At 34.9% G+C, this 11997-nt stretch overlaps 1 protein-coding gene across 1 annotated transcript in view; it reads left to right on the top strand.

Annotated features, from left to right (window-relative positions):
- Positions 1 to 469: 469 nt before the first annotated feature.
- The window catches only part of LOC100119110 (dynein heavy chain 5, axonemal), a 21544-nt gene continuing 10016 nt past the window's right edge, over positions 470 to 11997 (top strand). Inside the window, exons 1-23 of the mRNA XM_031923776.1 lie at positions 470 to 1202; positions 1509 to 1748; positions 1918 to 2069; positions 2158 to 2381; positions 2506 to 2783; positions 2914 to 3087; positions 3213 to 3442; positions 3514 to 3713; positions 3788 to 4011; positions 4217 to 4392; positions 4499 to 4681; positions 4755 to 5153; positions 5245 to 5492; positions 5609 to 5866; positions 5947 to 6125; positions 8204 to 8464; positions 8552 to 8780; positions 8848 to 9121; positions 9190 to 9589; positions 10274 to 10721; positions 10809 to 11166; positions 11284 to 11491; positions 11564 to 11950. Coding sequence (XP_031779636.1) covers positions 1113 to 1202; positions 1509 to 1748; positions 1918 to 2069; positions 2158 to 2381; positions 2506 to 2783; positions 2914 to 3087; positions 3213 to 3442; positions 3514 to 3713; positions 3788 to 4011; positions 4217 to 4392; positions 4499 to 4681; positions 4755 to 5153; positions 5245 to 5492; positions 5609 to 5866; positions 5947 to 6125; positions 8204 to 8464; positions 8552 to 8780; positions 8848 to 9121; positions 9190 to 9589; positions 10274 to 10721; positions 10809 to 11166; positions 11284 to 11491; positions 11564 to 11950 — 5820 coding nt within the window. The 5' untranslated portion in view covers positions 470 to 1112. The remainder of the gene's footprint in view (positions 1203 to 1508; positions 1749 to 1917; positions 2070 to 2157; positions 2382 to 2505; positions 2784 to 2913; positions 3088 to 3212; positions 3443 to 3513; positions 3714 to 3787; positions 4012 to 4216; positions 4393 to 4498; positions 4682 to 4754; positions 5154 to 5244; positions 5493 to 5608; positions 5867 to 5946; positions 6126 to 8203; positions 8465 to 8551; positions 8781 to 8847; positions 9122 to 9189; positions 9590 to 10273; positions 10722 to 10808; positions 11167 to 11283; positions 11492 to 11563; positions 11951 to 11997) is intronic.

Here is an 11997-nt window from a genome sequence, read left to right as displayed (position 1 = left end):
ATTGAATACGCTAATAGATAAAATAATTTTAACGATGGTTGTATTTTTATGCCAGAATATTTGCACAGAAAAATTATCAGAATTTAGTTACAATTGTAAATAATTGTGAAAATTATTACTTATTAATGCAATGGTTTGTATCACAGTATACATTAGTTTTATAGCTAAGAAAATAAATCGTGAGACTATTAAATCAACTCTAATTGGTTAATTAAAGACTACTAATATTAACTGTTCTATTATTTAATAAAAATGGCTCTTATCTATTTCAAGGTTAGTTTTTTCTTTAATTGATTCACTAAATGTTACGGTGAAATTTTTCACAATGGAACTTTGTGTATTAATAGTAGAACTTATCTTTTTTTAGAAATCAAAATATAGGTACAACAGTTTTTATTCTCGTATTAAATCAATATGACGTTTCTTGAAGCTTGCACAACTCATTATATATTGTTATACATTTGAATCAATAACGAATCCTTAACTATAATAATGTTCAAAAGTTCAAGGAAAAGCTCTATTATCAAAGCTTGTAAACTTAATTATTTGTTATACTTAAAGCAATTTTACTGCAATAAAGTCCATGTTGAAGTCCATGTCTCTCTGTCCAACAATGATTCCCTGTACCAAGCCATTAGTTCATTGGCTTCCCTATGGCAGAATGTAGATAGATACTCCTACTAGGTAACAATGTCTAGGTAGTATAAATTCCAAGATATCGATTAGAGTATCGGTCGATTTCTATAACGAAAGTTCCGACACGCTGCGTCGTTCGCGCGGAAAGAGCCACGTTGCTTTGTAGTTGTCGGTACCAGTCACGAAATCACCCTCCATCTCTACCCCCCCCCCCTCTCTCTCGCATCTACCTGTGTTTACGTTCGTTTCTCAGACTATATAGCAAAAGTCTATCGTGCCTTCGAGTCTCTGTATTTTCTACCCGTCTCGCTTGCACACACTGCGTTTCCACGGTGAAAAGGTCGAATGTTTGAGGTGAGAACTGCGTTCCTGCACTGCAGTGGAGGCCGAGCGCGCCACCATAGAGGGTGGCAGCGTAAAGACTTTTATATGGTTTTTGCTATTTTTAATGTTATAATTAAGAAAAAGTTGGAAAAATGTTCGTGCACGGTCCTAGAGTTGCTCAAGATAGATCAGAAAACTCGGATGAAGCTAGCGATGAAGAGGGGTCTGGAGATGTTCTTCAGGTTTAGAATCTATTTTACCGTCTTATTTATAGGCGTTGTTCATTTATCATGTATAATTTATGGGTTATAACTATACGACTATGTAGACCTATGATTATAATGTGTTATTGTGCAAAGTATATTCTTGCTTGTTCATTTTCACAATTTTAATCTAAATTTAACAACACAATCCAATTAAAAATCAAAATGTAGCTTTATATGCAAATAAAATTGCTTGCTTATTTATAATTTTAAACTATTCAGTTCTTAGTTTTGAGAAAGTAAGACCTTTTAAACATTATCTACATTAATCGTCTTCTATCACAGCGACGAAGAGAAGAATGCGAACGAAAGGCGAGGCGAGGGGAGATGGACCCCCGGCTGGAATTCGCATTCCAGTTGCTGATGGACGCGACGGGTCTACCCAGGCACGAGGTAATGGATCACGTCTTCGAGGGCGATATGCTGGACGAGATCAATCAACTGTTTTTGCCGCATATGAAGGCCACTCTCATGTGGTTTTATCAAGAAGTTGAGGAGCCCGAGATCCAGCGATCAACTGAGATAGTAAATAAAATAAAATCATATCACACTATTTTATTACTATTCACCCGTTAGTTGAGCTTGTTGAGTCATGATCATTTGATGACTATAAGTAACACAATTAACAATCACTTTCAAATTATTTCTGTCTACGAATTTTGAACTAATACTTAAAGAACATCTGAATTAACAGGGCCCTCCAAAATCCAGCTCGCGTCCACAACAAAATACAGCAGCAACAAAAGTCAAAGAAATAAAGGAGCCTAAAGAACCGCCAAAAAAAAAGTTATTCCTGACTGACGGCTGGCAAGTACCTTGTACAGGGATATGCGTGTACATGTTCCGGTAATATTACATTAGTATACTAATCAATCTTTTACTTGAAAATTATATTGAATCAACTTGTCTTTTCGATTTCACGTTACACCATCAGAATCAATATTGCGAAACAACTACCAGATGAGGGCTTTCAGAAAGATCTTTATACTGGCGTCATTGACGCAAATAAGGTCGGCATAATACCCTACATCCAACGGGTCATAGAGCGAGTTTTCATGGATGCTTTAGCCCATCCTGGAGTTGAAGATGAAGATAATTGTCCTATGATAAAGAGTATTCTACTCCCGGGCCTGAGATCTTTTTGTAGTGCCCTCAAAGGTGAGCAGACTTTTTATAATTTCATTATAAACCATACCCATTTAAAACCATATTTTCGATACAAACTTGTAGAAAAAAAATTTTAACAATATTTTTACAAATACATTCTAACTTTTGGGTGTAGTTTGCGAAGAAGTCGTGAACGACGGTAGCATTTTTTATGACGGTCAAATTATGATGGACGAAGTGCAGGACGCAGAAAGTGCTAAGGCTTTTATTGCAAATAGCGGTGCTGTTGCAAAAATAGAAGAAAGGGTAGGGAGTTGGATAAAGAGATTGAAAGACTTTATGCTAGAGAGCAAGCAAGTGAGACGAGAAAACGATAGCTCCGGTCCCCAGCAGGAACTTGAGTACTGGAAGCGACGCGGAGCACAATTTAGTCAATTGGTCGCAAGACTTCAGGTGAAGTTTTGAAGTTATTATTTTAATTTTAGTGTACATTTCTTTTATTTTTAATCGCTTTTATCCAAAGCCGTCTGTCAAAAAACAGAAACCTAAACATCGATATCAAAATAAAGTTATCTTATTTTAGGACAACGAGGTGAAAATGTCATTACTGTGTTTGCAAGTCTCTCGGTCAAAGTTATTGAAAGATTGGACAGAAATGGAAGAAGAAGTTACGTACTGTTTTAACGAGGCAAAGGATAATGCGAAATTTATTCAAGCCTTAGAAAAATGTTGTCATTGTTTATATCTAGATGATCCAGTAAGTCAAACAAAAATATCTTTAATCACTTAACGCTTGTATATAGACCTGAATTTTTAAGATACATCAAGTTAAGACGATGCAAAGAAATGTAATAAATGCATTAATATTTGTTTCTTAACTAGGTGAGGATGAGGGATTCCTTGGTGTCTCTATTGCAAACTGTAAGGTTGATTTATAGTGTTTCTAGATATTACAATACTTCCGAGAGAACCAGCTCCCTGATGGTCAAAATTACAAATCAAATGATAGCAGCTTGTAGAGATTACGTAACACTAAGAGGTCGAGAAACGGTTTGGGGTCAGGATAGAGTAGTTGCTAGGCAAAAGTTAAAACACTGTTTAAGGCTGAATAAGTAAGTTATCAAACCATTTCACTTTTTGTAATTCATATTTTCATTAATAGTATAATTACCTGAAACTTCAGAGCATATCGAGAAACGTACAGACTAGTTCGCTGTTCACCCGCCATTACCGAAGAAGAATTTTCCTTCTCTGAAACCCATGTGTTTGGTCGGTTCGATTCGTTTTGTGCGAGAATTCGGAAAATTCTAACTATGTTCGATTTGATCGAGGGTTATCAAAAACTTTTTGAACGAAGAATGGAAGGCCTATTACTCGGTGAAGGTACTGCTTATTATTATTTGACGTATCTTGCGTCTCATTGATGCGATGTCGATTTAAAAAAAAATTATTTTCAGCATTGAACGAAACTATAAAAACATTCGAGGAAGCAAAGAAAGTAGCTACTAGCAAGAATTACGACTACTTGGATCCGCGTAACACTGATTTCGACAACGATTACAACGTTTTCATGTCGAAGACTGATGCTCTGAAAAAAAACGTTGGCGATATAATAGAGAAGAATTACGCAGATGTTTGGGAAACTCCACAAGGAATTCGATTTTTAACTCGCTTTGAGAAGGTATGTGGCAGCAGAGCCGCTAAAATTCCTCGTGAACCACATATATATATATATATATATATATATATATATATATATATATATATATATATATATATAGAGCACATAGTTGTATGAAACAACAGTGTTTGCCGGTCCAACGCAATGACAAAGATGTGTGGAATTTTCGCTAAGGCTAAATTTTACTCCGTTCTTATGTGCATAGGTCAGTGAGAAAATTCCTTTGACTAAACTAGACGAGAAGTATAGTTTGGTAGTGAGGTACTGTGATAAAGAAGTTGAACGCACGCTGAAACTTTTCAAGAAACAAAGAGACGATCCTCCGTTGCCAAGGCACTTGCCACCCATCGCTGGAAGATTAACATGGGCTAATTCACTAAAGTAGCTTATTTTTACAAGTCTAAAATATATACAAAATACAATATTTAACATATTCTATACCGGTACGAATTCTATAGCATTAAATCATGTGGATTTTTTTTTCAAGAATACATTTGGATGAAATAGCTGCATCGGTATCCAATCATCCGGTATTAAAAACACTACCAACGACTGTGGATTTAGTAAGGAGATACAACCATGCAATATCTGTAATAGTGCAGTATCAAACCGATATTGCTGAAGTATGGACTCATCAGAACTCGTGGATAATCGAAGACTCTCTCAAGAAGTAAAACTTATTATTTATAGACTAAAGATTAGTGAAAAATATACGGTTCAGTAATAAACTTTGATTATTTCAGAAACTTATTAATGGTGGACGAGTCAACTGAAAAGGTGAAAGTAAACCTGGAAAGTCGCATCCTTCTCTTACTTCGTGAAGCCGATTGCCTAGCTAAAATTCATCTAGACATTCCAATAGTCGCTAAAACTATTTTAGCAAAACGCGATCACTTTACGATCGTCAAAGATTCGCTTCAACTCGTGATTGAAGATTTCGTCAATACAGCAAGACGTGTAAAGCTTGAAGTTAGACCACTTTTGCTGCCACATTTAGTAAGGGTTGCGTCGTTGCTCAAACCCGGACTAAAAACGCTTACCTGGACGAAGCCTGACTGGAAGGACTTTTGTATGAATACACGAGAACAAATTAAAACTTTTGATATATTAATCACGAGGGTTCATGATGTCTATACAAACCGGTAAGTATCACAAAAGTCGTCTAATGAATCCTATAGAAATAAAACGTTGAATGTCGCAAACAAAATACAATGTTTTACTTGAAATACGAAGAATTCTGCAAGTTCTTACAAGCATGCAAAAAATCACATTGCACGCACTTCCCGAGGAGGAGCCCTGGAGCATCGAAGAATTCGTAGAGAAGACCGAAGAAGCGTGCAGAACTGCAGCCGTGGATCTGCATCGAAAGAGTCTCATGGTGGAGGAGGCAGTCGAGGAAGTTTTGGAGCTCGTGAAGAATGCTGCTGAGAGTTTTAAAGGTGCAGTGGATGCCGATCAATTTAATTTTCTCAGTGTAGAAGGTAACGTATATGCCTTAGTACAATAAAATTTACTTCTAAATTTTAAAAAACAATTAGCCTTCGACATAGATATTTCCTGTTGACAACACCATTATTGCTCTACTTTATTTACGCAGATACAGATGGTCAAGAATCAAATGAAACTTCACAACAACAGCAGGATTGGTCTGTGGTCTGGGCATGTTTTGACGATCCCCACCAACTTCTGTCAACGGCAGAAGGGAGTTTATCTAAAGGCATGCAAGAAATGGTACGAAATGCCGTCTCCGAAATGCGGAGATATTATTCGCGAAAAGTGGTCGATGTATTGATCAAAGTTACAAAGTCCTCTCTGGATGCAATAAGACGTCGATTCTCAAGAGAAGTCGACATAGGTAAGTATATTAATTCAAAACATCTTTATAAACTAGATAATATGAAATCTTAAATATTTATACTTCAATTTTGATTCCAGATGACATACCTAATCCTGTATTTTTATTACACGCAACACTTATGATACCCTCAGTTTTGGTTAAGCCAAGTCTTGATGACGTACAGGAAGCTTTAATGGCTGCCGGTAAAACCATTGCTGGGGTAGCCAAAGGTGTTGCTCAATGGGATGGCGGAGCTAAAGATGGAAAAAGTGAAAAGGTAAAATTTCTTCCTCGCTACCAAACATTAGTTCATCAGGTTGGGCGCTAAGCGAGTTTTTATGATTTTAAAACGAATTTTTCTATATAGTCTCAAAATTCCTCTCTTAAAAAAATGATGGCCTTTGTTGTGAAGCATTTAATACGTGATTCTGATTGGTTGCTGGTTGGTTGCCTAAGCAACGAGATCAGAACCGCGCTTTAAATTCATAACCCTCAAAACAGTCATAACTCATAACCCTGGTAGAAATGTTTGAGGTGTATAAAATAAAATGTGGAAACCTTGATAACAGATAAAATATATGTAATATAACTAGTAAGACATTTTAGTAACAATTAATCATTACCAAGAGTGTGTAGTATTACAACATGTGTATTGAAAAGTGGCACCCTAATCCCATTTGAAGTAGTAATAAAATGTGTGAATATTATTTTGTTTTTTGAAATGTCAGTGAGAAGTTCAATTAAAAGAATAAAGAGTTTGAAGATATACTGTGTCTCTGTGCCCGAAGTCGCCCTCGGTGTGGTTTGAGAGGTGAATTTAAAGAAAATTTCAGTATCCGAGTCAGTAAGTTTAAGTCTATCTTTATACAATGCTCTTTGAATTATAAAAAGGCTACTAGACATGTTACCTAGAAATATGTAACCTAGATGATTCTGATTTAACTGTTTTCGTTCATATTTTCACATCCAGACTCATGCGAATTTTTTAATTGTGCAGGTCAAATTTTACTTATAGCCAGTTACGCAGAAACTACTATCTCTAGCACATTGTATTTCTGCTTTCTAGCATATTTTTACATGAAGAAAGTGATAAATGTTTTGGCTTTTTTGTCAAGGTATTAGGTAATTAGAATTTTTACTTTTAATAGTTGTGGGAGATTTTGAGACCGATACCTGTTTTTCCATTTTTGCATTTATTCTCATTCAAAAACTAACAGGTCTAGAGAGCTCATATTTTGCGTATAGATTTCTTTTGGGATTGTGAAAAGATATTTAAAGTTCAATCGACCTTAACTGAAAAACTTCTGATTTCGACTCCGACACTGATGTGAATGCAAACTTAATAAAAAAACAAATGCTATACGACTAAATAATTAGCATGGGTAGTCGAACACAAAAGTATTTCAGTTAACGTTGATTCAACTTTAAATATCTTTCCACAATCACAAAAGAAACTGTTAGTTTTCGAATGAGAAAAAATGCAAAAATAGAGAAACAGGTATCTGTCTCAAAATCTCTCACAACTGTTAAAAGTCACAATTCTAATTAAGGCCTTGATAAAAAAGTTAAAATACTTATCACTTTCTTCATGTAAAAATACACTGGAAACCAGAAATACAATGTGCTAGAGATGGTAGTTTCTGTGTAACTGTCTACAAGCAAAATTTGATACGCTAAATTAAAAAATTCATATGGACCTCGATGTGAAAATATGAACGAAAACAGTTAAATCATAATCATGTAGGTTACATGTTTTCTAGGTAGCATAGTAAGTATCTGTGTAAAATTTCAGTTGTATAGCTTTTTTGTAATGCAAATAAATGGCGTTTTAATGATAGACAAACCCACTGACTCTTATACTGAACTTTTCTTCAAATTCACTATTCAAACCAATGATGACGGCATTGAGCATTATTAATATATTTATTAAAAAATAGCTTTGAGGGATTTAGTAACACGTTACATGCTTATAAAATATTAGCAGACGTTAGTGTGCCGCCCAACACTTATGGTAGATTTTCTATACCATGCAGTGTTATTAGACAGAGATAGAATCAAGAGCGCGCGAAGCGCGCCTTCATTCCTAGTGTATTTAAATTCTAAACTCAATATGAAAATACATAATAGATTATGCAAGTAGGGAATAAAAGAGGAAGCTAGTTGATAGAACGCGCTTTAGGAGGCCCTTTTTTTCTCCCGTGGTGCATATGCTATTTTTCTTGAGGTAGTGGCGTTTGAAAAATAAGGTTCAGCAACTTATTTTAGTTGATGCACAAATGAATAGTCACGCATAATAATTATTAAAACAATTCCATTCGGTCGAATATCGCTTAATCTGTTGTTGTTATGTTGTAGCCTTCTTGGCGATCAATACCATGGGCTCCGAAAAGAAATTTACTCGACGTGGTTACCAGAGCGCAAATGGAAGCTGAAAAACGTAATCAGGAAAACAAGGAAGATCCAAAAACTCGCAGAAGAAGATTATACAAGATTGTATCTGAAGAAAAACCAACTTTTCCAATGCAAAAGCAAAATTTTCACTCTTTGATCATGGAAAATAAAGAAATTGTGAAAATGTTTTCAATACTGAGTGCTTGCACTCAAGAACTACGACAGGTTGTGTTATTGTTTACTTCTGTAGCTGATGTTTAAATACATAATTGCATTTGAATGTATACTTAATTTATAAATATAACATTTCAGGATTTATCAGACTTCTTAGATCGTTGGAAACCGTACAACTTTCTTTGGAAAAATGAACGCAGTATACGAGAACTTCTGCAGATTTCTTTAACAGAATTTGAAAGTACCTTGAGAAAACATGGCGAGTTGGAGGATAAATGGTCTACTGAACCTGATATGATAATTTTTGGTACTTCTATTGCTGTTTCGACGGATAAATTAAAATATGCCTTATTTACGGAAATAAAAAGTAACATTATCTCATTACTTAAATGAATATAGATATTTCATATGTACAATATTCCATTGTGTGTTAGGTTCTACGCATAAAATCGGTCAAGCCATCAAAAAGAAATACAGAAGAGAAATGGAATACGTTTATGCCGTAATGAATGAAATGGAAAGAAAGCTAGACCGCCAGATTCGAGATTTAGATGACGTTCGCTTGATTATGGAAACATTAAGAAAGATACGAGAGCAAGAAGTGGATATGGAACTAAAAATCGATCCAATCGAAGAAGCCTTCAACATTGTAACTCGCTATGAAGTTCCTGTAGATCGCGAATGCCTTGAACAAGTGGATAACCTAAGGTTGATCTTCATTCTTAAACACTTTAAAATAGTAACGGTATGTATTTATTAAATAATTTTGATTACAGATATACGTGGCAACAATTACAAGCACGAGCACTTGAGAGCCACGTTCAGCTCCTGACATTACAACCACAATTTGAAGAAGAACTGCGTAACAATTTGGAGAAGTTCCGACTAGACAATGAGGCCTACTGCGAAGAATATAGATTATCAGGTCCTATGCAACCAGGCTTAACACCTCGTGAAGCATCTGATAGGCAAATTCTATTTCAAAATCGTTTTGATGGTATGTGGCGTAAGCTTCTTGCTTATCAGAGCGGAGAAGAACTTTTTGGGCTACCGATTACTGATTATCCAGAACTATCACAAATTAGAAAGGAACTCAACTTACTTCAGAAACTTTACAAATTATATAATGATGTTATTGACAGAGTTAGCAGTTACTACGATATACCCTGGGGCGAGGTGAATTTATTTTTGAGAAATTTCTTTTCAATTTTCCAAAATGGTATAGCCATAACTCAATATGATTTACACACCCAGACTGTATAAGCACAATTTTCTGTTGATTTTCCATGGATGTAAATATTTGTGATTTCTAAAAATATAAAGTATTATATGTTTGATAATCTCCTCCATTGATTTCACTCTTTTGCACTAATACATGTACGTACAAAAGCATTAAGTTTTTACTATTCGGCACACTAATGAATCACTTTAAAAGTACATATGTCATCCGTTTATTACAAGCACACTCCTTATTATCACTGTGTATTTCATATGTTTTCCGAGAAATATATATTTTGTACATCCTTTTTACCATACAATTGTGTATTTCATTTCATCCTTCATTCATTCATTAAATTATGCAACAATTCAAATACCAAACAATGTTTTCAAATAGACATGTATTTAGAATTTTAATTTAATAACGATCACGTTAATGTCATTATCATCTTTACATATTTAAATACGAATATTAATCATAGATAATCCACCATTTTATTCTTCAAAACTTCGTTTCTTCTATAAATGTATGATTTTTTAATTGATATTGTATTATTGCAAAATGAATTTGGACCATCGTTAAATCATAATTTTCTAAAAATTAAATCAAACCATCTATTGAAAAACAATTGTATATCCTAGGTTAACATCGAAGAAATTAACAATGAACTTATGGAATTTCAAAATCGCTGCAGAAAGTTACCTAAGGGTCTAAAAGAATGGCCAGCTTTTTTTGCGCTAAAGAAAACAATCGATGACTTCAACGATATGTGTCCACTACTAGAACTTATGGCAAATAAAGCAATGAAACCGCGGCATTGGCAACGAATTGTCGAAGTGACAAATCACGTTTTCGATCTTGAAAGCGAAGGTTTTTGTCTGAAAAACATTTTAGAAGCACCACTACTTAAACACAAAGAAGACATTGAAGATATTTGTATATCGGCTATGAAGGAAAAAGATATTGAAGCAAAACTTCGACAAGTCGTTAACGAATGGTCAGCACACGAACTAACATTTATGGTATTCAATAACAGGGGAGAACTGTTGCTTCGTGGTGACACTACAGCTGAAACGATTGGACAACTAGGTGCAAAAATATCACTACTATTTAAAAATACTGTTGATATTTGATTTTTTTTTAGAAGCTCATATTTAAATTAATTTGCTATTCCAGAGGACAGCCTGATGATTTTAGGTTCACTTATGTCAAATCGTTACAATGCACCATTCCGTAAGCAGATTCAGCAGTGGCTCGGCGACCTCTCGAATACAAATGAGATCTTAGAACGTTGGCTATTAGTGCAAAATATGTGGGTTTACTTGGAAGCGGTATTCGTAGGTGGTGACATTGCAAAACAATTGCCAAAAGAAGCTAAACGTTTCAGTAAAATCGACAAAAGTTGGCAAAAAATCATGCAGCGGGCTCATGAAACTCCAGGGGTTGTGCCCTGTTGTGTTGGTGACGATTTACTGAAACAGCTGTTACCCCATCTACAGGAACAACTAGAACTTTGTCAAAAATCATTGAGCGGGTAGGCAAATTTGATGGTGTTTGCCATATCCGTGAAATATTACATGTTTGGGATGAAATCATGATCTGCTTTAATATTTATCCATTCTAAGTGTTTGATTTTGATTATTTGTTTCAGATACCTTGAAAAAAAGCGTATGATGTTTCCAAGATTCTTCTTTGTTTCTGATCCAGCTCTATTGGAGATCCTTGGCCAGGCATCTGATTCTCACACGATTCAAAATCATTTACTCTCTATTTTCGACAACACGAGACTTGTTAAATTTCATGATGTCGAATACACCAAAATAATGGCAATCATTTCATCGGAGGGGGAAACTATACAAGTAAATTATATTTTGATAAATTTTGAAGAAAGCTTTATTCATTTAATTTTTTTTCGTGCGTGCTTTTTTTAGCTTGAACGGGCAGTTCGTGCTGAGGGATCAGTAGAAACTTGGCTGATGCAGCTACTTCAGACATCCCAACAATCACTGCACTCGATTATTCGTCAAGCCTACACAATGATCAACGATCAAAACTTTAATTTACTCAGTTTTCTTGATAAAATGCCTGCTCAAGTTGGAATACTTGGTATCCAAATGATTTGGACACGAGATGCTGAATTGGCACTTATGCAGGCTCGCGCCGATAAAAAGATTATGGGCGAAACAAACAATCGTTTTCTAGAACTTTTGAATACATTGATCGACCAAACTACTAGAGATCTTACAAAGATCGATAGAATTAAATTTGAAACACTCATTACTATTCACGTACATCAACGAGATATATTTGATATTTTAGTAAGTATAGTTGAAAAATTTGAACAACCTTTCGAATAACTAATTAT

The sequence above is a fragment of the Nasonia vitripennis genome, chromosome 2 (genome assembly GCF_009193385.2).
Source record: "Nasonia vitripennis strain AsymCx chromosome 2, Nvit_psr_1.1, whole genome shotgun sequence".
Classification (NCBI taxonomy): Eukaryota; Metazoa; Arthropoda; class Insecta; order Hymenoptera; family Pteromalidae; genus Nasonia; species Nasonia vitripennis.
The sequence above is the reverse complement of the archived record's forward strand: the minus strand, read 5'-3'. Positions and strand labels throughout refer to the sequence as shown.